General features: G+C 42.0%; 1 protein-coding gene across 1 annotated transcript in view; it reads right to left on the reverse strand.

The window, feature by feature from the left end:
- ABCB6 (ATP binding cassette subfamily B member 6 (Langereis blood group)) overlaps positions 1 to 26721 on the reverse strand; it is a 1916984-nt gene that overhangs the window by 787824 nt on the left and 1102439 nt on the right. Inside the window, exon 15 of the mRNA XM_044075230.1 lies at positions 13215 to 13319. Coding sequence (XP_043931165.1) covers positions 13215 to 13319 — 105 coding nt within the window. The remainder of the gene's footprint in view (positions 1 to 13214; positions 13320 to 26721) is intronic.

Raw genomic sequence — 26721 nt, forward strand, 5'->3', positions numbered from 1 at the left:
TATTGATGCTAAAGAGTAACAACAATATTGAGAAAGAAGAGACGATACCAACAGAGCACTTACCTGAAGACAGCCTGGAAAACAGCACAGCAAACGGGCATTTAGACATACGTTCGATAATGGATTCAACTTTTAGGGGTGCTTTAATATTGATATAGCTAGCCAGATGGACAAATTCCCAAAAGGTACTATGATGAATGCATGTCTTGGTATTGAGCTTTAAGCTATGGTTTTGGCACCACAAATGTGTGTGTCTTACATCTTCCTCAAGGGTGTTCTCATCTTGGTGGAATTTAATGACTGTTCCCAGTTTTCAATCCTCTGTGAATCTTGTCAGTCAGAGGGCACTGTCATTTGCTTTGACATTTCAAAAATAGATGCCAATGATGAGTGAGCCCAGCACAGAGACCAGGGGACTACACTGGTGACCAGCCTCTTTGTGAAGACAGCCTCAATGATCCTAACCTCTTGGGTCCTATATGTGAGCCAGCTAGCTATCCAGAGTGTTATAAAGGGGTTTATGCCTAGGTCCACAAGTTTGTTGACAATGCCAGAGTGTGGTATTGTATGACGTGCTTTAGCCAGATTTAGACAGGCAACATGCACCGCTTTTCCCTCATGCACTGCTTTAGTTAACTTTTCCAAGAAGTCCACCAGGTCCAGTAAGCATGAACTTCCTTTGACAAAGCCAAACTGGGATGGATCCAGTGTCTGGATGCCTCTTATGTCCTTGTTGATAACTTCCATGATAATTCTTTCCTTGGCTTTGCAAAGAAGACTTGTCAGACTAATGGATCTGTAGCTTCCAAGATCTGCTGAAGGTCCTCCCTTATGAAAATGGATGATTGTCGCTGTCTTCCATTTCCATGGCACAAACACTGTTTTAAAATTACAGTTAAACAGCAACTCCAAGGGTCCTGATAAGTTTGTATTTTAGGCTGTCCAGGAGGCATCCTGGAATGCTATCGGGCCCCACTGAAGCTGTGTTCTTGGCTTTAGTAAGTGTAGCCCGTACATGCTCCCTAGTTATGGTTGGAGGGGTTATGTTTGTGGGTTTTTCTTGGGGGAATGACACGGTGATAAAGTTGGAAGTGAATTTGTCTACTAATTGGTTCACTACATCGCTAGGCTCAGTGAACATGGTACCATTAACCACCAGTTCAACACATTATTGTGTGCTGCCCTTGAGGTTTATGACAAAGCTGAAGAAATTCTTATCGTCTTCTTTTACCAGAGAGGCTATTTTAACCTCACAGTTGGCTCTGTTTGACCTAATTAGCTCTCTTAGTTGTTTACTTAACTTTGTGAGACAGTTTTTATCTTTATGGAAATTATCCCTCCCGATTTTTGTCATACTTTTTTTTTCTTTTGCTGTATAACCTGTTAAATGTGGGATGCCACAGGAGTGGTTTGCTTCTGGAGCTAGTTCTGGGCTTACTTCCTAACTGCTACTGGTTTTACAGGGGTTACTGATTTTGAAGGAGACAGCTTTATGGGCGGACATGACACTGGGGGGGTACAGTGCTCTCCTGTATTTGTGAGCATAAGATCCAGTATGTTGGAGCCTGTAGTGGGAGCATTCACTATTTGGTCAAGGGTGTTTTTATTTACTTAGTCAAGAAATCTCTATGCCTGTAGATTTCAGGCAGTGTAGGATTCCCATACATACAAGGGTAACAGAAGTCTCCCATGAGTTAGTGTCTTAGGTTGGATGGCAAGTGTCTCCAATAGATCCAAATATGCACTGTGAGCTTCTTGCAACATGAAAGGTGACCTACAGCTGGCTAGGATATAGGTTTATAGGTGTTTACTAGGCTAATTACCACGAGGGCCTTTCTAAGGCTAGCCATGCATCCCAAATATCTGACAAGTTCTGGTACCCTAGATCAGTGTAAACAGGGGCTTGGGAGGTGAAACATTTATAAGCAAGGGCCTGGGACATGAACCATTTACAAGCTGCCTGTGTCCATTAGAGACATGTACCAAATCAGAGAAGAATTTCCTGTTCACCATCCAACTGTCCAAGTCGCATCTGAATTAGGTTAGGGAGGAACTCTGCTTCACAAGGATGAGGAGCCTGTTCTAGAGAAGGGGTAGTCTCTGGCATACATACTCTCTAGCAGGTCCTATTTATATTCAAGGCAAGGTTTAAATCAGGTACGGGATTTTGTCAATGGTGATCTGCATGTGGAGGAACTCCAGTACATCATCCTGTTTGATAACCCTAGAGGTATGCTGGTTAATGATGTATATGGAGACATCTCCACCTTTAGCCCTTGTCTGCAGCTACTGGTCTAAAAGTGTGGAAGGCACTGAAACCTTGCACTGTCGGGTACTCTCTGCCACTTAAAACATGCCTCGATAACTGCAAAGTTGCCAGTATATTTTCAAGTGTGAGGAGGTATTAGAGGGCGTGTATCTTTTTATTTAGGCTCCTGGCATTGAGCAGTGATACCTTGAAGTTGAGTTGATTTTGATACGTTATGTGAGTTTGTCAATTTAGCATTGCCTAAAAAAGGCAATACAGAGGTGGATGAAGTTTTAACCAGTATTCAAAAGCCTAGAAAGGACAGGCGCAGACCATCCCTAGCAAAGCAATGCTGTCTGTTAACCATGTCCTCCCAAACTAACAAATACTGGATTACCTTAGAATGACATCAGAAAGTCGGCCAATTGTTGAAGTCAAACATCTCGTGCTCATACTGTAGCATCATCCTCTGTGATCGCAATATGCTACTCAGTGCTATGCTCATACCAGCTGTGAGACAGACTGAGAGCTCCATAATGTCTCTCTTCATATAATCTAGGGAGGTACGTCTCAGGCCATTTACACCTACATGGACTATGATAGAATCATACTGGTACCTGTGGTGTAATGACTTGCATGTGGACACAATTTGGTGGATCCTAGTTCCAGATAAGCAACTAACCATTTTTTTTCCTTGTTCAGCCTGGTTAGAGGGGCATCAGTATGTCTTATAATAGAGGTCCCTATAACAAAACTCCTGGGAAGTGTGTTTGCTTACTTTAGGGGCTTAGTATTTGGGGCTCCATTCAGTGACTACATGTGGTTTTAAGCAGTGTTTTTCTAAGTGCCCTTAGGTATGCTGAAGCACAGTTTTGTCAACAGGTGGATTGGGTGATATTTGTTGTTTATGAAGATTGCTTTTGAGTGCTTCAGCATACATTAGTGCATGTGTGTGCTGAGTGCTATGTGAGGTGGGCATTTTATGCATGGTTTCAACAATCTGATGTGCACTTGTATGCCAGAGTTTAGCCTCCAGTGTCACTGTGCAAGTACACCTCTTGTATACTGTGTCTGTCTCTAAGGATTAAGTGGTCATCGATAGACATGAGACAATTGCTACATTATCTCAAGATGCCATTATCCATCAAACTAGCTACAGAGAAGTTACGAAACTGCATATCCATGCTGTTCAGCCCTTTGATTGGTGAGCTACAAGGAGGTGGTATATTGGGGTTAGAAGGCTATTAAGGGAGCTTTGTTAGTACAGAATAATGCGGATGCTTTACCGGGACAGATCATGCTAACCATTACTAAATTCTACTAACTTTAATGTTCACACAATATTTTGTCTTGGCTCCCTGTTCAAGCATAAAGTAAGCACAAACATTTGGCACAGACCATCTCCTGCTCGAGTCCAGAAATATATTTCTGTTCAACATCCATTCTTGAGTCTGACTGCGATCTACTCGGATTGTTTGCTACCGCACTTTGTATTGAAGGAATGTATGTGGACATTAGGGACACTCCTGCTCCTGTGGTTGTCTTCTATGCCTGCATGACCAGCCAGCAGAGTAGGTAGAAGTGAGTTCTTCACTCTTTATATATCATGTGACCGTTGTATTGTCTGTTTTCACATGGAGCACTTCTTCCTTCAGAGTAGAAAAGAATACCACCTGTTTAAGTACAATGGAACTGGTTTAAGTGGTCCATCAGCAGCTCCAGTTTCTCCTGCAGGATAAAGGCTATGCACACTCAGAAGAAAACCACTTTCTGAGAGCTGGTTAGGGAAGATTATTGAAACTCTGGCCCAAGTCCCTGAATCAGTTCAGGATGAATTTCAGAGAGTTTATGGCACCCTGGCAGGACTCTGCTAGGATTAGGTAATCATTTAAGCAGACATAATCTGAATGCCCTTTGCCCTGCAACAGATCATCACTGCAGCAAGCCACTTTTTAAATAATGATATCATCCACCAGTATTTTTTTGGCAATGGGAATATATGGATAGGCATCTTTCAGGTCTATGGTTACCATGAACAGCCTCTTAAGGGATAGCAGGAGTCCCTGCATGGTATACTTTTTGAACTTGGAAAACTTTGGAACTCATTTAAGTAAGAAAGGTCATGAACGGGCCTCCAAGGCTCTTTTCTTCTTGGTACTAATAAAGTGCCTTGAGCAAACCCCTTAACATTTCTCACCTAGGAAACCTTTTCTTTAGCTCATCTGTTTAGCATGCTTTTCAAGATCTGTGGAATGAGCTCATATATGAGTAGGGTATTCCCTCTGAACAGATTTTTTCCATGAATTGAAGGTTGAACCCATTTCTTCTTCTTTTAATAGTGTTTTGTACATATTTGTCCATCTTTTTACAAATAAAAGGACAATTGTCCTCCAATTTTCAATGAGGAAGAGGGGTTCAGAGTTGATGGCGTGGGGAAGGGGGTTGGTTTAGTACTGGCTGAGAACAGAGGAAGGCAGACTGGCTAACTCATGCCTGATCCCTCTAGGGGGATCCCAGCTTAACGGTTTCCAGGCTTCTCTCTGAGTGCTGCTTGCCATTCATTTTGGCACTTTCCAACTTTCCCTTTACAAGATCTGTTTGGTTCCTTTCTAGGGTTGAAAGGTCAGGTCTTGGCAGGAAAAATTCTGGTATACCCGGGCACAAAGGTTTGAAAAATCTGACAGGGTGGTCTAACCCTTTTCCACCAGTTTCGCTTACATGCTTCACACACTGTGGGGTTCAAAAAGGAGATCTTTACATAATGGGACACTGAGGATCTCTGTCTTAATATTGTCTGATTGGCCACAGTTCTCAACCAGGGAAGTCTCCTGATAACTAACCCCATAGCTGCTGTCCTACATAATGCATCTACTGCATCATAACAAGATTTCCAAGGTCCTTATCTTTAATCCCCCACACCATAGTCCTCAATTTCTTCCACAGAGTCTGTTGACAGAAAGTCATATTCATCTTGGGAATGATATACCCCTTTCTTTCTTTCTTTTTCCTTTTTAGATGGAGCCCTACACACCATGTGTGTTTCCATCCCTGACCTCTCAGACTTGAGATAATGAAAAGCTTTCAGTCAGATGGGCTAAAGAATTAGAAAAAGCACAGGATGGGAATTATACTGAGGCAATGCCCTGCATAAGTCAAGGCAAGCTAGGATACATCTGTTTAAGTTTACGTGTTTTGTGCCTCCCATGGACAGAAACTGCTGCTCTTGAAACCTTGGATCACAAGCAAGGGATTGAGACTTTGAGGTCACCAAAAACCTTCTCATGAAAAAAACTATCGGTGAGCCCATCTTTTTCTTTGGAAATCACAATACATGCCCTGATGCCGATGTGTATTTGGCTAACAGAGGAACCTCAGATGTGTTGGTTTGGAAGAACATGCTAGAAACCGAAGGCATGGGTACCTGCGAAGTGGTTGCACCAGAAGCCTCTTCAGAAAAATGGCTCTATGTTCTTTTTCCTGAGTGTTTTTTTTCCTTGGATGAAGGCTCCCAGAGGCCTTAGCTGTTGCTATGGTGGCACAAAGCCAGGTGTGTGCCCCTTTTTTTGCAAGCAATTTATGCAAGAGATTTCTGTCAACGACAGATTGTCCTCAGGTTGAAGGATGCACAGAGCACACAAGAGTCCATGACATGCTCTGGCCAGAGACAAAACAGATACTTGCTATGAATATCTTTGTACGGAACCTGTTTTCCATACATCGCACACTTACTGACTTTTAAGAATAACTTCCTCTAAGTTAGGATCAGATTCCAAATCAGACATTAGACAAGATAACAATAAAATAGGTCAAGGACAAAAAAAAAAAGCCAATCTGCAACACTTCTTTGGTTCCTTGAAAGAAAGTTGACAGACTACAAATGCTGTGGAAAGCATACACAGCGTTGATAACTGCAAGGCAAGAATGATCTGAAGATGAAATCACACGACACACCATTCACATTACCAAAGTGATCACATGACTGGATGAGAGAACTTTCACTTTGACCTAAGCAATGCAGGAGTGTAAGACTCTGAAAAAATGGCCATCTACAGGCAAAACATCTCAAAAATTGAGGGCTGCAACAGTGAATACTGCCCTGAATATAGGGTGGTTAATTCCCCAGTATGTGGAAGATGGAAAAGAACTGAAAGAATCCATAGCTTAAACGCCCCAAGGCCAAATTTTTAACCACGGCAAAATGTAAGATGCAAGCCAATTTTCTGTTTTCTGTCTCTGGCATTTAGGAACATTGCTGAACTTAAGGCAAATGGAACAGACTGGAAGTATCTTGTTTAACTCCAATACAAATTATGCACTTAAAGTGCCCGCCAGCCAGTGGAGTATGCTTCTCACAAATACACTTGCAAGTGGTGACACTGTAACTGAGTTTGCAAAGGTCCCAAAAATAACCCTAAAAGAAAATGCTAACAAATATCTGACCAAGTATTTCCTAAAAAGGCAAAAACCTCGACAAAATGCAAGGCAACAATGAAAATGGAAACTTGTCTCCTAAGAAGCAAAATGGTGGCTACCAAAAAAGCAATTATTAGAAAATGTTAATCACAATCTAAACCAACTATACTGGAAGTGGGGAATATAGTAACATAGATAAAACAACTGGAATTGAGATCCTTAGAAATGGGTAGGAACAAACTACATAGGAAAAAAATGGGAATTGTGGGAACAATACATACAAGAGAGGAATGAGGCCTAAAAGGCAGCTGGACATAAATGAGCTATGTAATGTTTGAGTGAGAAAGATTGGATAGATTATAAGTGATGTATAACATTTGCAACTGGGAATTTGTCAGTATGGTTTCTGACGTAAAATGCTTTCGACTAGGATTGCGTTGGTGTGGTTTGTTTTCATTTATATAAACGTATGATTGCCTATGTAGTAAGTTATGGTTTAATGAAGATGTTTCTTACTTTAAAAAAAGGCAGGAATCAAATAATGTATGTAATACTGCTTGGGTTATATGATATATAGCAATATATGTTAAGTATAATGTTTATGTTAATACAGTTTGATTACTTTTATATGAAAGTAAATTTGCCTATATAACATGTGATAATTAAATAAAGGTGTTTGGGGGGGGAAAAAAAGAAGCAAATCTCACAAAATTTAAAAAATTCACACACAGCAGCCTGCAGTCATCTGTTATACTGAAAGAACTTTCATGGCAGGAGGGAACAATGCATAGGGATAGAGATAGGGAGTGGGTTTGGTAGCATGGGAAAGTTTTATGTGCTAAGTGGTCCCAAAACCTTTCATGCAAGTCTTATCAGTTTCTGTTGTACAGCTCTACAATACAAAATGCAATCTCTGCAATAGTTCCAATTTCAGAATCTTCTAGCTAACATGCCACTGAAATAAACTGTTATCCATGTAAGAAACAAAGTAAGAATAAGAAGAATATCATTTACCATCTTGGTCTAAACCAAGCTACTCTAGGTTGGAAAAGTGGAAGATGAAACATCACTCCAATATTTGTATTGCCAACTATGTTTTGAAATTCTGTAGGTGGACAATGTGGCTAATAAAACATCACTTCCAAAAAGAAGAGCAGGAATATTTAAGGGCAGAAATGCTCTAAAATAATGCGCTTCCCATCCTCTGCTGTCCTTCAAACAAAGTAATCTAAGTCAAAGAAGTAGGAGGTGAACCACCGCACATGCACATTAAACTGAAAATAATACTTATAAAAAATGCTATAAAAGCAATGAGGTAAAATATTTAGCAAAGGAGAAATTTTCCATATGAACTACAGAGTTCTGTAACTTGCAATATTGAAGGAGTTTTTAAGCCAAACTAATTTAGTTAGATCTACGGAAGTAAGACAGAACCACTGCTTATATTTGTCCAGCCCAGAATAAAATTGTTTACCCTTTAAAGCTATAAGGCACAGCCACACAGTACACCTTCTTTGTGAAAATACAATCACCCTAGTACAGGTCGGGTGGGGGTGATTGGGATGGACTATGCAACTACAAATAACTTTCTCTTAGTCTTGTATACAATGAACCAGTGAAAATGTTAAGACGCATGGAATTCAAGTTAAAGCATTGTAACATAGTTCAGCAATTTAATTAAATGTATTTTTGGCAAGGTTGAACTTTAAAAGCACTCTTGCAATAAGCAAACAGCTGTGGAATGGAAGAGGAATACCAGAGTATTTCAGCATATTGGAAAATAAATCAGTTCTGTAGAAGAAAATGAAACATCTTACATATTACTTCAATAAATGCATGATGCCAAATGGCATGGAAAATAAAAAAATATGTTTAAAAATCCAGTAAGCACATTTTTTCTGACATAAGACATCTGTCCTGTGTATCAGTCTCCTCACCAAGCACAGCTAAACCTCTCGCACCATTCCAGATATTCTTTCCATCCCATGTTGTGAGTTCGCATCTAGCAAGGTTTCCCTTTAAAAGGCATTTAGTGAATTGCAAAAGATTCTTCTATCAGGATTTTTTCGCTCTATACGCAAAACATGCATCTAATATTTACATTCCACAAACACACTGAAATGTACACTTGAAGGTTTGTATTATGAAGGTCCCCTCAAACTAAGCTTTGAGATAAAAATGTGATCAGAAGACTAGCAAACTGTTCTGGAAACAAAACAGAAGTAGACTGCTGGAGTCCAAGTAAACTGCTGTGCAAATGATTCTTGTATAAATTAACACAGTTTGCTAGTTTAAAACATAAACCATGTTACCTGGTAACTAACTGCCAGTTGTCATCAAGTAGGTAATGCAAGTTTTTAAACTCTGTCAAGATGCCAGACTTTACAGCTGTACCTAGCTCCAAAAAGGCACAGTTACAGGTGATGGCTGCATTGATGGACTAGAGGTTCAGTTTGAAAATTTAATAGTACGGTGTGTTCACCACAGTGTATTGCACTGTATTGTGCAAACCAGCAGACAGGTTCCGTAAAGTTTTTGCCCTTTCCCACACTGTGGTGCAACAGTAGTTGCTATATATAATTTGGGGGCAGTGCAGGGGAACTTGCCCCTACAAAACAATTTGTGTGTGTTTCTGTATTTTTTTTTTTTTGCCATTTTTGATTTTAAATTTTCAATAATCAGTTAGCCTAAAAACTGTTACTTGATAGGCATTTGGTAGTACATCTTCTAAAACAATCATTACTTAACCCAAAACAGAGATTCAGACTTATTACTACCATTTTCAAGCACAATCACTTCTCATTGACTACATAGCTTTAAAAATAATAAAGCATTGTAAACTAAAAAACAAATAAAATATTATTGCTTTGAGTCATAATCACTCAGAAAAAAAAAACTTTTATAAAAACCTCCTCACACAATTATTGCAATGCAGAGAGAAATATGAGAGATGTTCACTTTGGAATGACTAAGATGGATTTGCAACTGCAGCAAGGAGTAGTGGGGATGTTCCTGCATGTGTTATGTGGCAGCCAATCCTCACCTTCTGGAGTAAATCTCAATTACTATTCCAGAACTTAGCATGGTCAGTGAGCCACAGAAGTACTGACAACGTGCCAACAAATTGCTGTGAAAAAGATAATAAAATATCCAATAACTTCAAGCATGCTCAGCCTTAGCAATTGTGGGGCCCAATTTGGATCATTTACTTGGGGCCTGCCAGCTACCACCTTATCACTCCACATCCCCCTTCCAACCCCAGCCAACTAAAGTTATGATCATTTCATATTAGATATCAGGAATATGGGTTATTATTGTGTACTAAAAACAAAACTATATTTGTACTTATTAAATGACCGAACAATGAGGTCCAAGAAGACTGGAATGGCCATTAAACTAAAATCAGAAAAAACTAAATAAATAAAATATCAGAAATACCCAAATGAAAAGAACAGCAGCTTTAATAATTTTCAGTATGCACGTGCTTTCATCTTTAACAGCAACAACAGTAGAGTCTGTCCCCAATTTTGAGATGAAAATCATGTTACGTGCTCAACAACTGTAACTAACAGGAGCATTAACAACTAACATTGAGCCATTCAAGTGGCATGAAACTGTGGTATTAACAGTATGTCACTAATGCAGGAAAGGAAATGTACTATGCTCCACTAATGAGAACGGCAGCTACTGCAAAAGCAAGATTATACAAAATGCCTTGCACTTTGCAGTACTGTCTATCACCCAGTACTGTAGGCCACATAACTCATAACGACCTGGCCATCCCGTAGTGCAGGGCTATACTGAGCCAAATAGGTTTGACTGGGCTAAGGCTGATCTTGGCTTCAACACCTGTTCATCTGAAACCACATCCAGAACTCAATACTCCTTGATCATGTTCTTTGAAACTGGGGCAACTTTTAACAACTATCCTTCCCTGGGTAATCCTGAGGGAACTACTGTGTACATTGCTACCTGTAGATGACTTTGCCAGCAAATGGGGAGAAAATTACATAATCAGTGGGCGTCCCTCCCCATGTTACGAGACAGTCTTCTTCCCCGGAAGCTAGGGCATCCACAAAGGATTATATCATCTATGGTCAATGAAAACAGTCAGTCAAATCATCACTCCTATTCTAATGACTACATACACTATCACTAATCAACAAATCACAACTGACAGAAGAAAAAATAATCTTTCTGTGATCAACTAGAAACACTGCCTAGCCAGTCTGCAAAATACAAGACAGTAATTGCACAATGCTAGTCCACTAAGCCATGGTCTCCCTACAAGATTGAACGTTTTTTATGAAGCTTCATAATATTTAAAAAAAAATAATAATAAATCAAGGCGTGACTTCCATTTGAAAGCTTAAAAAGAAAGTAGGAAATGTAGTTTCACCTTCTACAGTCTATTCCACAAAGAAGGACTAGAAACAAGAAAAGTGAGAAAGAGGTAGGAAGCCTACGGTTCAGAGTAAGAAAGAAAAAGAAAAGATCTCTTGTCTACTACAGCTAAAGCGCTGGACTCTGTCAGCAAAGAAGAAAGGTGTTGTAGTCTATGGAAACGACCCCAGAAAGAACAGATAATGGAATCTGCTTTCTGGGGATGCTTTGTAGGGATGCCACTTCAATCACAGGTATTTCCAGAAAGCATCAGCCTTTCTGAGTGAAGATGCAGCAAAATTTAGATATATACAGGCTTCAAAAACTGCATCCCTCAATACAGATCCTCTTCCATAGATAGTGGTTTCCCATTTTTAGGACAATGCATATGCCACTATACACAAGGCTTCATGAGCAGAGTTTTCCAAAGAAGGAAGTCAGCTGAAGAACTACTATAGAGAGGAAAGATGCAATCTTTTTAAGACTCAGAAACAAAATCTTGTGATTCTTTGAATCCTCATCATACAGAAAGGCTAAAGGAGCTGGATACACTCTCCAGACCCTAACTCAAACACTGGATGGGCTGCGCTCACCTGACATGACAGATGAATGAATGGGGAAGATGATGGGTGTTGGATAAGGGGCCATCTGCACCTTGAGAGGCAGTGTTAGTTATGTCATAAAAGACCTTTCGCAGGCCTTGCACTTGCCTCACTCTTTAAAGGTAGGCTTTGATACTTGTGATGAGAAATGTATCATGAACATCCAAGTTTCCAGACATGCCTGAGACACACAGAAATACACTCAACTTTGGCCATCAAGCCTTTCTTTGCACAAGAGAAATAAAAGATAATGAAATCTTAGATCAGAATTCAACCACTGAGCCTTCGACAAGTGGCTCAAGAACTTCTACCATGTGAGATAGCCAGTCAGAGGTATTCTAGATGTTCAAGCCATGGATGGCCACTGACGGGACCTCCATGAATCACCTGGCAAATACAGAAGCCATGGGGGTACCTCTGGTACTACCATTTCATCAGTAAGTTGACAAATGCAAGCTGCAACCTATGCTAACCAAGACAGAGCAGATGGCATATAAGCGGCCTGAGGCCATTGTAAGAACTAACTTTGAAGAATGCAATTTTAGCTAATAGCTGGTGTCTGGATTCTTACACTTAACTTCTATGCAAACTTACATTATAATTACATGAGAAACTTTTCTGTTGATGCTCACTTTGCACCACCTCCCTAGGATCCAGCTTGCATGACATGATGTAGGCTTCTTTTTTTAATCTTTTATCTTCACTGGCCAAGCAACGTATGCATCAAACAGACAATCCCTTCCCATTGACATACATTAGGATCAAGAACCAAAGTGTAAATGACAAAAAGGAAATGGTGACGGAGTGCGCAACTCCTTATCCAGCAATTAATCTTCTAAAGTGCCACAGCATAAAGCATGAGTGCCCCCCAACTGCATCAGCTGGACATTTTCAGAATCATGCCAAGTTGAGGATACAAGGAGGAGCTCCACATTTTACCTAGTGCAGAGAGTTCAGATCCAAGGTTTGGAAATGATTCACTCTACAGATGTATTCTGGTCTGTTAAATCTGAGTGTATGTAAGTGGAAAGATCACAAACACCATTTCCACATACCACTGACTCATTGGATATCACAAAGAACTTTGAGAAGGTAACTGGGCAGACTAGATGGTATACCTATCTCTTTTTTTAACAGATATATGCATTCACTACAGTATAAAGTGAATGCTAACTTGGACATAGGCCTAAAATTTAAAATGTGCATACAACAAGCACTTTTAAACACAGTATGAGCATTGAAGTTCCCTCTATCTAACTTAAGGCCGAGAGTTTTTAAAACTAAGTGGAGATTCATAAAGTTACCACAAAACATGCACAATGTGTACCCTTTGTGTAGCTTGAGTGAACAGGCAGCACAAGCATTGTGGAAGGGCTTTTCTTAAATTCAGAAAGTATACACAGAGTACGCCAGATGTTCAAGTGCGGGATGGCCATTATGAACCCCCCCCCCCCCCCAAGTCTCATTATCCTACTTTCTGTGCAATCTCTGGCAATCCCAAAAACACAACAGCACAATGAGATACATCTCTCTCCCTTTATCTTCAACCATTTCAGTTATAGCCTAACCTTTGAAATATCTTGTCCATCAATCTTAATGCAACCTCCTTGGACATCATAAAACCGGAAAAGGAGTCTGATGATGGTGCTTTTCCCTGATCCGGATGGCCCAACCTACAAGAAAAAGAAAAGAATGATCATACAAAGTTCAGCTATAACCAGCTGTGGTTGCCAATATATACATAAACACGTGTGTGTGTGTGTGTGTGTGTGTGTGTGTGTGTGTGTGTGTATATATATATATATATATATATACACACACACACACACACACACAGACATATATAGACATACACAAAAATATATGCACATATCTACACACACAGGAGCACAACTTCCACTGAAACACAAAGTCATCGACTTCTGGTAGAGCCAGTTCAGCTAGCTGAAATGTATCGGCTTTGCTAGTACAAAAAAACTGAGGTACAATGGGGATCGGGGAATATGCCATTTCCCGCACTGTAGTGTGATCCTCAGCATTAGTATATAATTTTTTTTTCCTTTGTGGATCAATGTTTTGGTTTTCAACAGGTTTCTGGCATAACAGGATCGACCAACTGTCCTTTCAGTGGAAAGTTACGTGTGTGTGTGTGTGTATTGCATATAACCAGACAAATTTCAGATTCAGTTAGCTTTTTTTCTAACCAAATGTTTTTTACTTAATAAAACAGACCTAAACACACATTAAATACAATTGTAAAGAGTGCAACATCATCAAAACCCATTCTAAAACTAACTGGCATTAATAAAATAAACAGACAAATGTTTCCAAAAATCAAATGTCTTCATTGGCTTGACTTAAAAGGAATGTGTTTGAGCCAGTTTGAAGTTTCATGAGAGTTTTTTCTTCTTAACCATCAAGGAAGAGAATTGTAAAAGGGGGCGTACAGCCTAAGTGATAACTCAGAATCTTTGGAATTCCTCACTTTCTGAGCACAGGCTGTGTCTTGGATTACAGGGATTTGTTTAATTAGGCAATATCAGCAGTATCAGAATGTAAATACTTCCCCCCACTACCAAGGAGATAATACTCACAGCACAGTCACATCAGACTATCTAGCTGTCTGTTAATATATAATGGGTCACACAGTGATGAAAGCTGATCACAGATCAATAACACTGACAGGAATACCATGCTAATAAGATCACTTATCATCCAGACTGATGGTACTTCCATTCAATGTTACACGTACATTTATGTCCATACTAGAAATAATCAAAAGGAGTACAGTAATGAGACAGCATTTACTGTTGCATTAACTTTTCCTACAACATTAATCATACACAGCTTGAAAAAAAAAGACCAAAGATGCACACTTTGTTCATGTTTAGAGATGAATTTTAAAATGGAAGAGATTTCTATTCATTTTGTTAACTCAGGTGGCGCTTCCCTTCAACATGCACAGTCAATGAAACAGAAACAAAAGACTTACTAAATTGTTTGGATAATTGGTTTGGTTTTTGCCCTGTGTTTTAAATCAGATATACCTGTTGCTCAGGCTGCTGCAAAAAGACTGACCTACTGCCAGCTGTGATATTGAGAAAAGATAAGAGTTTATTCTCATTTTCGTCTACATTTTGATTTAATATCTCTGTAATCTGTACAACGGTTTTCCCCATGCACCCTCCTGGTTCTTGTTTTGGTCTTTTTGTCTTGGTGGCTTTGAGTTGCCCGCCTCTGGTATTAAGTCGATACTGGACACTCCCACCCAGTCACATCACATCAGCTCATTTTACTGTTAATAGTGAGAACCTAGCAAAGGCACACCCCTTTAACTTCTGCACATTGAATTCTCTCATTATCTTCTGCCTCTTCACTTTCTACTGAAAAAAAAAAAATATTTCCTAGAATCAGTGTAGCCCAGATACAGACTTGCTGTATCCTGGACTTTTGGTATACTAGCGGTGCTCTTCAATTAGTCTAGCATTTTTAAACTACTCCCGGTGCCAGAAAGTCTGGAACTAGCTGGTTTGTTAGTAGTAGCACTAAAATCTCAATCCCTGTGACTAGCACTTGCTATAAAACCTGCTGGAAAGCACTAGGAAGCCTTAAACTGATACAAAAGCACTTGACTCTCCGTGTTAATAAGGAGAAATTAATCGTAGGATCTAAACAGCCTGTAACTGCAAAGTACCTTGCCAAGGTAAGGGAAAACAGCTCTTGTACTTTACAAAACACTGAACCAGGCATACAATGGTCATCTTCCGGTGATTTCTCCTGTACAACTGGTGAATCTGGGCATACTGGGGCAATGCAGCAATTTCCTCATGTACACAGACAACCCTCTCCCCTACCACCCAACACTACAACCTGCGAGAGTTGCACTTACATAGCCAAACTGGAAGCAAAGCTCTCTCCACCCAAGATTGTGCTAGACAGTCAAGAGGAGAAGATTAACACCTGCACTACACCTCAAGCAACACATAGCCCTTCTAAACTCATGCCTCCAACATCCACACATAGTAACACTAAACCCACTTATGCGGAGGCCCTTAACATTAACCTGCCCAAGCAACAAGGATCTCCGAAGCTGAAACGCAAACAAACACCAATCACAACCAAAGTGTCACATAGCTCACAACACCAGTGTGCCACCCAACAACAGCCCCTAAGGCAAGACAACATGCCCAACACATTAGTCATAGGTGACTCTATAATCAGGCACACTGATGTCCCACTCATCAGGCTGAACAAGGAGAAAATTACAGTCAGCTGCCTGTCGGGTGCCAGGATCCATCACATCACGCATGCACTCAAGTCACTCCACAACAAGTACAAATATGACTCTGTCATTGTCCATGTTGGAGTGAATGACTTGAGATGTACCTCCCTGGATTACATGAAGAGAGACATGGAAGAGCTCTCAGATCATGTGACCCCAGGCAGGTATGACCCTAGCCATGAGTAGCATCCTGCCTTCGCCTAGAATTGTACCACAGTACAAGGACAAAATTATCGACTTTAACAATTGGCTAAGTTTCTGGTGTCATTCATAGGGGATCCAGTATCTGTCTGCCTGGGATGTCATGATCAACAGACCACGATGCTTTGCCAGAGATGGTCTGCACCTGTTGCCCCTGAGATTCAGGTTACTGGCTAAGGCTCTTGCCACCCCTATAGTGCCTTTTTTAGGCAAGGCTCAAAGGACAAAACCACCACCGTAACAGATATAAGCAAGCAAAATCTGAAGGTAATGCTACTCAGTGCTAGAAGTCTAAACCTCAAAATGCACTCTCTCGAGGCACTTCTAAAAATGGAGAAAATCGATATCAGTGTAGTAACTGAGACCTGGTTCAAGGCTCCAGAGAGCACCCCTGCATTACCAAGCTACAACTCTTACCACACTTTTCGGCCACCAAACCAGGACTGAAACACTAAAAGTGAAGGAGTGTCCATATTCACCAAGGAAATTCACTTCTCCAGGCTAGTTGCCCAACACAATGCATCTGAAATTCTACAGGTAAAACTAATACTAGGTAAGACTGCAATCCAAACTGTAGCTTGCTACAAATCCCCCACCATGCCCAAAGATTCTCACTACACCTTTCTAAACATACCGGAACATATTAAGATACAACCAAACACCTTAATACTGGGTGATTTCAACTACCCTGCCATTAATTGGGAAAACTACTTGGGCACCAACACCTTAGCCCAACGGTTCCTGGAATTCATAAATTCCAATGCCCTGGATCAACTAATCCATAGTCCCACCAGGGCTCAAATATCCTAAATCTGGTCATTACCAACATGGAAGATCGATGCTCCACGCTAGTGGTCACCCCCTCATTGGTCAGGTCTGACCATAAGCTAATCACCCTTGACATCCACATCCCACCCCCACCCCCCAGTAGGGAAACCTCCATAAAAAACTTCTCCAAAGCTAACTTCATGCTACTCAAGTCAGAAGTGGCAAACTTTGTGACACCCATGCAGATGGGAACTGAAAGTTTGACTGCTGAATCCTACACTAAGGCACTGTACAAGCACATCCACTCATGCACGAATCGTGCCATTCCAAATAGAACCAAGATGCTCTCCTCCAAAAAAAGAAGCCAACCTGGTGGTCCCCTGCCATAAACAAACTATACAACAGAAGGAAGAAACCATTGCAGAAAAGAGGAAACTCCCAGGATGCAAAATACCCTCTTATCAACCTCAGTAAGAAACTGAGATCCCTCATAAAATCCTCCAAAGCTAGTTACGAAAATAAAATTGCCAAAGATTCCAAGGACAACCACAAGGCATTCTATAGTTATGTCAAGAATCTAAATGGCAATGCTCAGATCTGTTCTGAGCCACAACAGACAGGCATTAAATATACTGATCCCAAGGATATTGCCAATATCCTGGCAGATCGGTTCAGTGGTATCTTCACCCGCCTAAAGGGTCCAGCGCAATACCAAAAGATTGCCAAATTCCGGTAATCTCGGCCACACAGGTAAAAAAATGCACTCTCCAAAGCTAAGAATACAGCATTCATGAGACCGGACGACATCTCGAGCTGTGTACTACGTGAACTACAAAATGAACTGGCACCTCACCTAAGTGTCATGTTTAATCATAGCCTCACCTCAGGCTTTGTGCCCAATGAGTGGCGCACAGCTACAATTATCCCACTCCACAAGGGGGGATCCACCTTGGATCCCGGGATCTATCATCCCATCAGTCTGACAAGCCTGATCTGCAAAGCCATGGAACGCATTATCATGGAACTTACAAACAAAGACATTGGCATCCTTCAAACACTGGACCCCACCCAGTTTGGTTTTGTAAAGGGCCGATCTTGTCTCCTCAACCAAACTGACTTCTTCAAATCAGTATGCAGAGCCGTGGATGAGGGCAAGGCGGTCCACATAGCCTATCTGGACCTCACCAAGCCCTTTGACACCATTCCCCATTCTGGAATCAAAGATAAACTTACTAAGCTGGGCATTAATGCCTACGTCACTCGATGGGTTGCCAACTGGCTTACTGACAGAACCCACACTGTAAAAGTAGTCAACTCAAAATCCAGCTTCAAACAAGTGCAGGGTTGCCAGACGTCCCTATTTGGGCGGGACTGTCCCGAAATCAGCAGCCTGATGCCGAGTCCCGCCCTGCCGGTTAAAATCCCGGCCAGCCTCCGCTTTGTTTGTTTGTTTTTTTTTTTTTTTTGATTGTCCCGTATACCTGGCATACGGGCCAATCAAGCTTCTTGTGTTCGCATTAAACAAGAAGCTCCGTGTTTACTTTTGATTGGCCCATATGCCATACGGCCAATCAAAAATCAAATGGAGCTTCTCTTGTTGAATGCGGAACTAAACACGAGAAGCTCCGTGTTTAGTGCAGAGCTACTGAGTGAGCTCAGTTCTTTAATGTGGAACTCTGTGCCGCATTAAAGACCTTTTTTTTTTTCTTCACTTGCCGTGAGAGACCTTCTTTTTTGTCCCTACCTGGGGTGCTGGAAATCTGGCAACCCTGAACAAGTGACAAGTGGAGTACCTCAGGGTTCAGTACTGGGACCGCTCTTGTTTGGCATCTACTTCTCTGAAGTACAGGCCAGCACTAAGGGACTCTGGCTAACAAAGTTCACAGATGACTGCAAACTGGGAACCATTATTAAATCCCCAAATGATATGGATATTCTACAAAAGGGCCTTGCAGAAACAGATGCTTGGTGCCAGAACCATGGGCTCAAGCTCAATGCCAAGAAATGTATAGTTATCCCCTTTGGGAAAAAAACATGTATCCATGAATTACCACATAAGTGGCAGTACACTTAACACCGAAAGTGTGATAAGGGACTTAGGGATACAAGTGGACAGTGGTCTCACCTTTGATAACCGCATCACCACAACAGTCAGGAAATCCTTCTATGTGGCACACCTCATCATTAAGGGCTTTTCATCCTGAAAAAAGGAGGTCATTGTCCCGCTGTACTCATCCCTTATTAGACCCATCATAGAGAACAAAGCCCCGTTTGGTATGTACCTCACAAGACATCTGCAACAACTGGAGAGGCCACCAAAATACCTCACTAAAAGAATCACAAGCCTAAAGCAGATGTCCTATGCTGACTGTCTAAAAAAACTCCAGCTGTACTCTGTCGCATATCGCCTGCTCAGAGGTGATCTCTGCTTAACATACAAGGCCATGTCAAACCCAGAGCTGTTGGACATGCTACACTTAAATCCCAATCCCTCAGAGCCACACGCTCCAGGGATCTAAACCTGGTCATCACAATGAACAAAACATGCTGGAGGGATAGGTTTCTGACCCAGAGACTCCCCATACTTTGGAATAGACTGCCCATACATGTCAAGTTGAGCGCTTCTTTGGCCCTCTTCAAAAAGAACCTTGACGAGTGGATAGGAGATAGGAAATTCACCCCAGGGAGATCACGTCAATCGCCCTGTTAGAAAGGGGACCAGGGAAGTAATAGCCAGGAAATTATGGCTAGGCTTGTATAGGCCCTAGGGCCGATAGCCTAGTACCAACCTATGAACCTATGAATAAACCTAGTAAGAAAGATGAAAATGCTTAGGGCAGCACATTGTCAAAGGAAAAGTACAGTTTTGTACCTACCATAAATGTAGATGTCCGATAGGAATGCATCTGCAGTCCTTACAAATGGGTTGTCCTGTCGTCAGGCAGCCCTTCGGTCGGCCGGATTCCAAAGTCTGGGTCTGGCCTCGGCTGGTGTCGCACTTCACCCGACGTCATAGCTGCAGTTCTTCGGGTATAAAGGCATCAGCCGACGCCATTTTCCTCAGTGTTTCTTGCCCCAGATGCCAGGTGCTCTCTTGGAAGGCTAAATTTGGATAAATGCCAATGATTCCAAATAGTAGAGAGCAAACACAAAAAATAAGCATGTATGTACATATATACAAACAAATACACCATAATAGATTCCCCCAGCTAGCTATAAGATGGGCAAATACCCTAGGAGCACCACAGAGGGGAAGGCGGGTGGGTAATCCTGACTGTAGATGCATTCCTATCGGACATCTACATTTATGGTAGGTACAAAACTGTACTATGTCCTTCAAGGATGCATCTGCAGTCCTTACAAATGGGTAGAATACCATAGCCAAACTGGGGGAGGTGGAAAAATAAAGTTATGGTGTAGTTAGGATCCCTTGCAAAACAGCAGTGGCAAAACCTGCTCGGGATCTAGAGTATAATGGTAAATTATAATGCTTGGCAAATGTATGCACGGAGCTCCAAGTAGCAGCCTCTAAAATGTCCTTGGTAGCCACTCCTCGTAAGAAGGCTGTGGTAGTGGCTGTAGCCTTTGTAGAGTGAGGCCTGATGTTCTCTGGAGTTTTCTTTCCATGGTAGGAGTAACAAAATCTAATGCAATTTCCTATCCACTTGGAGAATGTCTGTTTTGAAATTGTTTTTCCTTCCCTTCCTGTTGCATATGCTACCAGTAGCTGGTCAGTTTTTCTATTGCCCTTGGTCCTGTCCAGGTAGTAGCGTAATTGTCTATGTACATCCAAGGTATGCAGCAGTCTTTCTCCCCTGTTCTGTGGGTTGGGGAAGAATGTAGGTAGGTGGATAGCCTGATTTAAAGAAACTCTGGAGACCACCTTAGGCATAAAGGAAGGATTTGTTCTCATGGACACTCTATCTTGATGGAAGATCAGGAAGGGTTGTACTGCCATTAATGCCTGAAGTTCAGATACCCTTCTTGCTGAAGTGATTGCCAGCAGGAAAGCAGTCTTCCATGATAAGTATTGCAATTCTGCTGATATTGCTGGTTCGAAAGGAGGAAGTGTCAATTTTTCTAGCACAAAGTTCAAGTCCCATGCTGGTAATGGTGGCTTCCTAGGAGGCTTTACATTTTTAATTCCTCTCAGAAACTGTCTGAGCAGAGGATGTGAGAAGACAGGAGGATCCAAGTCGTATTCTGCTGAAATAGCTGATGCATGAATCTTGATGGAGGAATAGGACAGGCCTGTGTGGAAGAGCTCTGCCAAGTATTCCAGGATGTTGGCTATGTTTACCAGTGACACATCTTCTCCTTTTGCAGTACTCCAAATGAGATATCTTTTCCATTTTGCTGAATAATTTTTTTCTTGTTGAGGGTCTGCGAGCCTCAAGGATAATGTCTTTAACCCTTTGGGATAAATTTGGGTTAATTGGTCTTATGCAATGTTCCAGGCAGTCAGCTGCAGAGTTTTCAGGTTTGGATGCAGATTGTTGTAGTTGTTCTGTGTTAACAGCAAGGGAACCAGGGGTAGTGGCCATATTTGTTCCCGAGACATGCTCCTCAGTAATGGGTACCAATGTTGCCTTGGCCAGTCTGGAGCTATCAGGATGATCCGTGGACGGTCTTCTTTGATCTTCAATAGCACCTTGTGCATCAAAGGAAGTGGTGGGAATGCATATGCTGTCAGGTTTTTCCAACTGAAGGATAGGGAGTCCACCTTCCAAGCAAGTGGGTGGTACGTCCTTGTGCAGAATTTCTTTAGTTGGTGATTGCGTGGGGATGCAAATAAGTCTATTTCTGGGAGCCCCCATTTTCTTGTAATGGTTTTGAAGATGTCCAGATGCAGCATCCATTCGTGGGCATCCGTGGCAGTCCTGCTTAATATGTCTGCTAGAATGTTTTCTTTTCCTGGTACAAAAATTGCTTTTAACTGAATGTTGTAGCTCAGGGCCACATTCCAGAGGTCCAGTGCCATCCGGCAAAGAGGATACGAATGTGTGCCTCCCTGTTTGTTGATGTACCACATAACTGTGGTGTTGTCTGTCCTTATCATCAATAGACCTTGTTGGAGGAATGGTCTGAATGCCTGAATTGCCAGTTTTACTGCCAGCATTTCCTTTAGATTTATGTGTAGGTGCAGCTGGTCTTGAGTCCATAGGCCTTGTATGCACTTGTCCAGCATGTGTGCCCCCCAACCGAGGTCTGAGGCGTCTGTCGTGATGGTTTGGCTTGGTTGAGTACTGTGGAAGGGAATCCTGTGTTTGATTGACAAGCCTGAGCCCACCATAGGAATTCTTGCTTCAGGCATGGAATAATGGGAATCTGGGTTTCTAAGCTGTGCTTGTGTTGAGACCATAAATTCCTTAGGTACCACTGTAGTTTTCTCATATGCAGTCTGGCATGAGGAACCAATATTATTCAGGATGCCATGAAGCCCAAGGCTTGCAGTACTTTTCTTGCTGTCAGATGGTTCTGCTTTGTTAAAGCCAAGAAGTAGAGAGGTAGCTGCTCCTGTTTTTCTACTGTTAGGAATGCCATTTGCTTTGATGTGTCCAACTCTGCACCCAAAAGGTTATTCGCTGGGATGGTATCAGTCTTGACTTTTATAATGACTGTGTATCCCAGGGCTTGTAGCAGGTAAATGACCCTTTGTAAGTCTTCTGCTAGCTTGTTTTGTTGTCCGCTTGTATCAGGCAGTCGTCCAGGTAGGGGTAGATTTGGATTCCCTGAAGCCTGCAATGAGCAATTACTGATGCCAGGCATTTACGTGAACACTCTGGGCGCAGTAGATAAGCCAAAGGGCAATGCTGAGAATTGATAATGCTCTGATCCTGCAAGAAATCTGAGGTATCTTCTGCAATTTGGTGCGTATGGGGACGCAGGTATGCCTTGGGCCAACAAATTTCCTACCCAAACAAGGGGGGAATTTTGGAAGGAAATTCCCACCCGATTGCTGAAAAAGAAAAATTAAATTAACCTCAAGACACATCCTTGAACTCATTTCCCCTAATACTCTAAAACTTTCGGAAACTTGCTTTTAACCTGAATTTGGGCTCAGGGCCACATCAGAGCCAAATCCATCCATGAGACTAAGCCCTGTTTCACCTAATATACCCTAAGGCAGATGCCCAACATTACATAGGTACTTTTGGGATCCTGATGCCCAATCCAGGTGTACGCAGAATTACTTTAGTCTGTGGTCAGCTGTCTAGTCCAAGCACTGTAGCTGTCCCAGCATGTTAAACACAACTCTGAGGTTCCATGTTGGTGAATGATTTGATGTACTACCTGGTAAGGGAAGCCTTGATGATCTCAGACTGAGCCCCAGAGTTTGCCTAGCCATGAGAGATCCGACTTCGCTAATATCAGTTTAGAAAAATAATTGCTTTGACATGGTAAGTTTCATTGATTGAAGGGACCAATTGTATGCTGGATGCAAGTCAAAGCCCGATCTTTCTCGTAGATGTTCACCTTTGCAAGCCAGAGGTAAGGTATGCTCTGCCCCCTAGTGAATGCATTGCTTATGGACAAAACCACCACCGAAAGGTATTCTTTGGAAATTAGGTAATGCTACTCAATGCTAGAAGTCTAAACCTCAAAATGCACTCTCTCGAGGCACTTCTAAAAATGGAGAAAATCGATATCAGTGTAGTAACTGAGACCTGGTTCAAGGCTCCAGAGAGCACCCCTGCAATACCAAGCTACAACTCTTACCACACTTTTAGGCCACCAAACCAGGACTGAAACACTAAAGGCGGAGGAGTGTCCATATTCACCAAGGATATTCACTTGTCCAGGCTAGTTGCCCAACACAATGCATCTGAAATTCTACAGGTACAACTAATACTAGGTAAGACTGCAATCCAAACTGTAGCTTGCTACAAATCCCCCACCATGCCAAGATTCTCACTACACCTTTCTAAACATACTGGAAAATATTAAGATACAACCAAACACCTTAATACTGGGTGATTTCAACTACCCTGCCATTAACTGGGAAAACCACTTGGGCACCAACACCTTAGCCCAACGGTTCTTGGAATTCATAAATTCCAATGCCCTGGATCAACTAATCCATAGTCCCCACCAGGGCTCAAATATCCTAAATCTGGTCATTACCAACATGGAAGATCGATGCTCCACGCCAGTGGTCACCCCCTCATTGGTCAGGTCTGACCATAAGCTAATCACCCTGGACATCCACATCCCACCCCCACCCCCCAGTAGGGAAACCTCCATAAAAAAACTTCTCCAAAGCTAACTTCAGGCTACTCAAGTCAGAAGTGGCAAACGTTGTGACACCCATGCAGACGGGAATTGAAAGTCTGTCTGCTGAATCCTACACTAAGGCACTGTACGAGCACATCCACTCATGCACGAATCGTGCCATTGCAAATAGAACCAAGATGCTCTCCTCCAAAAAAAAGAAGCCAATCTGGTGGTCCCCTGCCATAAACAAACTATACAACAGAAGGAAGAAACCGTTGCAGAAAAGAGAAAACTCCCAGGATGCAAAATACTTTCTTATCAACCTCAGTAAGAAACTGAGATCCCTCATAAAATCCTCCAAAGCTAGTTACGAAAATAAAATTGCCCAAGATTCCAAGGACAACCACAAGGCATTCTATAGTTATGTCAAGAACCTAAATAGCAATGCTCAAATCTGTTCTGAGCCACAACAGACAGGCATTAAATATACTGATCCCAAGGATATTGCCAATATCCTGGCAGATCGGTTAAGTGGTATCTTCACCCCCCTAAAGGGTCCAGCGCAATACCAAAGGATTGCCAAATTCCGGTAATCACGGCCACACAGGTAAAAAAAAATGCACTCTCCAAAGCTAAGAATACATCATTCATGAGACCAGACGACATCTCGAGCTGTGTACTACATGAACTACAAAATGAACTGGCACCTCACCTAAGTGTCATGTTTAATCATAGCCTCACCTCAGGCTTTGTGCCCAATGAGTGGCGCACAGCTACAATTATCCCACTCCACAAGGGGGGATCCACCTTGGATCCCGGGAACTATCATCCCATCAGTCTGACAAGCCTGATCTGCAAAGCCATGGAACGCATTATCATGAAACTTACAAAGACATTGGCAACCTTCAAACACTGGACCCCACCCAGTTTGGTTTTGTAAAGGGCCGATCTTGTCTCCTCAACCTGACTGACTTCTTCGAATCAGTATGCAGAGCCGTGGATGAGGGCAAGGTGGTCCACATAGTCTATCTGGACCTCACCAAGCCCTTCGACACCATTCCCCATTCTGGAATCAAAGATAAACTTACTAAGCTGGGCATTAATGTCTACATCACTCGATGGGTTGCCAACTGGCTTACTGACAGAACCCACACTGTAAAAGCAGTCAACTCAAAATCCAGCTTCAAACAAGTGACAAGTGGAGTACCTCAGGGTTCAGTCCAGGGACCGCTCTTGTTTGGCATCTACTTCTCTGAAGTACAGGCCAGCACTAAGGGACTCTGGCTAACAAAGTTCACAGATGACTGCAAACTGGGATCCATTATTAAATCCCCAAATGATATGGATATTCTACAAAAGGGCCTTGCAGAAACAGATGCTTGGTGCCAGAACCATGGGCTCAAGCTCAATGCCAAGAAATGTATAGTTATCCCCTTTGGGAAAAAAACATGTATCCATGAATTACCACATAAGTGGCAGTACACTAAACACCGAAAGTGTGATAAGGGACTTAGGGATACAAGTGGACAGTGGTCTCACCTTTGATAACCGCATCGCCACAACAGTCAGGAAATCCTATGTGGCACGCCTCATCATTAAGGGCTTTTCATCCTGAAAAAAGGAGGTCATTGTCCCACTGTACTCATCCCTTATTAGACCCACTATAGAGAACAACGCCCTGTTTGGTATGTACCTCACAAGACATCTGCAACAACTGGAGAGGCCACCGAAATACCTCACTAAAAGAATCACAAGCCTAAAGCAGATGTCCTATGCTGACCGTCTAAAAAAACTCCAGCTGTACTCTGTCGCATATCGCCTGCTCAGAGGTGATCTCTGCTTAACATACAAGGCCATGTCAAACCCAGAGCTGTTGGACATGCTACACTTAAATAAATCCCAATCCCTCAGAACCACATGCTCCAGGGATCTAAACCTGGTCATCACAATGAACAAAACATGCTGGAGGGATAGGTTCCTGACCCAGAGACTCCCCATACTTTGGAATAGACTGCCCATACATGTCAAGTTGAGCGCTTCTTTGGCCCTCTTCAAAAAGAACCATGACGAGTGGATAGGAGATAGGAAATTCACCCCAGGGATCACGTCAATTGCCCTGTTAGAAAGGGGACCAGGGAAGTAATAGCCAGGAAATTATGGTTAGGCTTGTATAGGCCCTAGGGCCGATAGCCTAGTACCAACCTATTAACCTATGAATAAACCTAGTAACAAAGATGAAAATGCTTAGGGCAGCACATTGTCAAAGGAAACCCCCAATTCCCTGAATAACTTCAGTATCAACAGTGGTAACACTCTAAATAGACAGGCAAAGGAAAGAGAACCTCAGGATTACCACTGCAAATTCCAATGGAATAGACACAAAGAGGAAGGAAAAGTTTCTACGGAGGAATTCCACAGCACTCCACTGATCTGAGGAAGTTATGTTCTTTAAGAAAATAAATCTCTCAGAAGAAAAAATATATACCCACAAATGACAGACTGAAAGAGAAGTCACATGAGCCTGGTAGCCAAATATAATAACTTCTAGACTGTACCATCGTCTGACACTTGTTAATGACAGTCTTCCCTCCTTAAGACCATTTAACCTT

This window comes from Protopterus annectens, chromosome 6.part0, assembly GCF_019279795.1.
Source record: "Protopterus annectens isolate FY-2018-M chromosome 6.part0, PAN1.0, whole genome shotgun sequence".
Classification (NCBI taxonomy): domain Eukaryota; kingdom Metazoa; phylum Chordata; order Ceratodontiformes; family Protopteridae; genus Protopterus; species Protopterus annectens.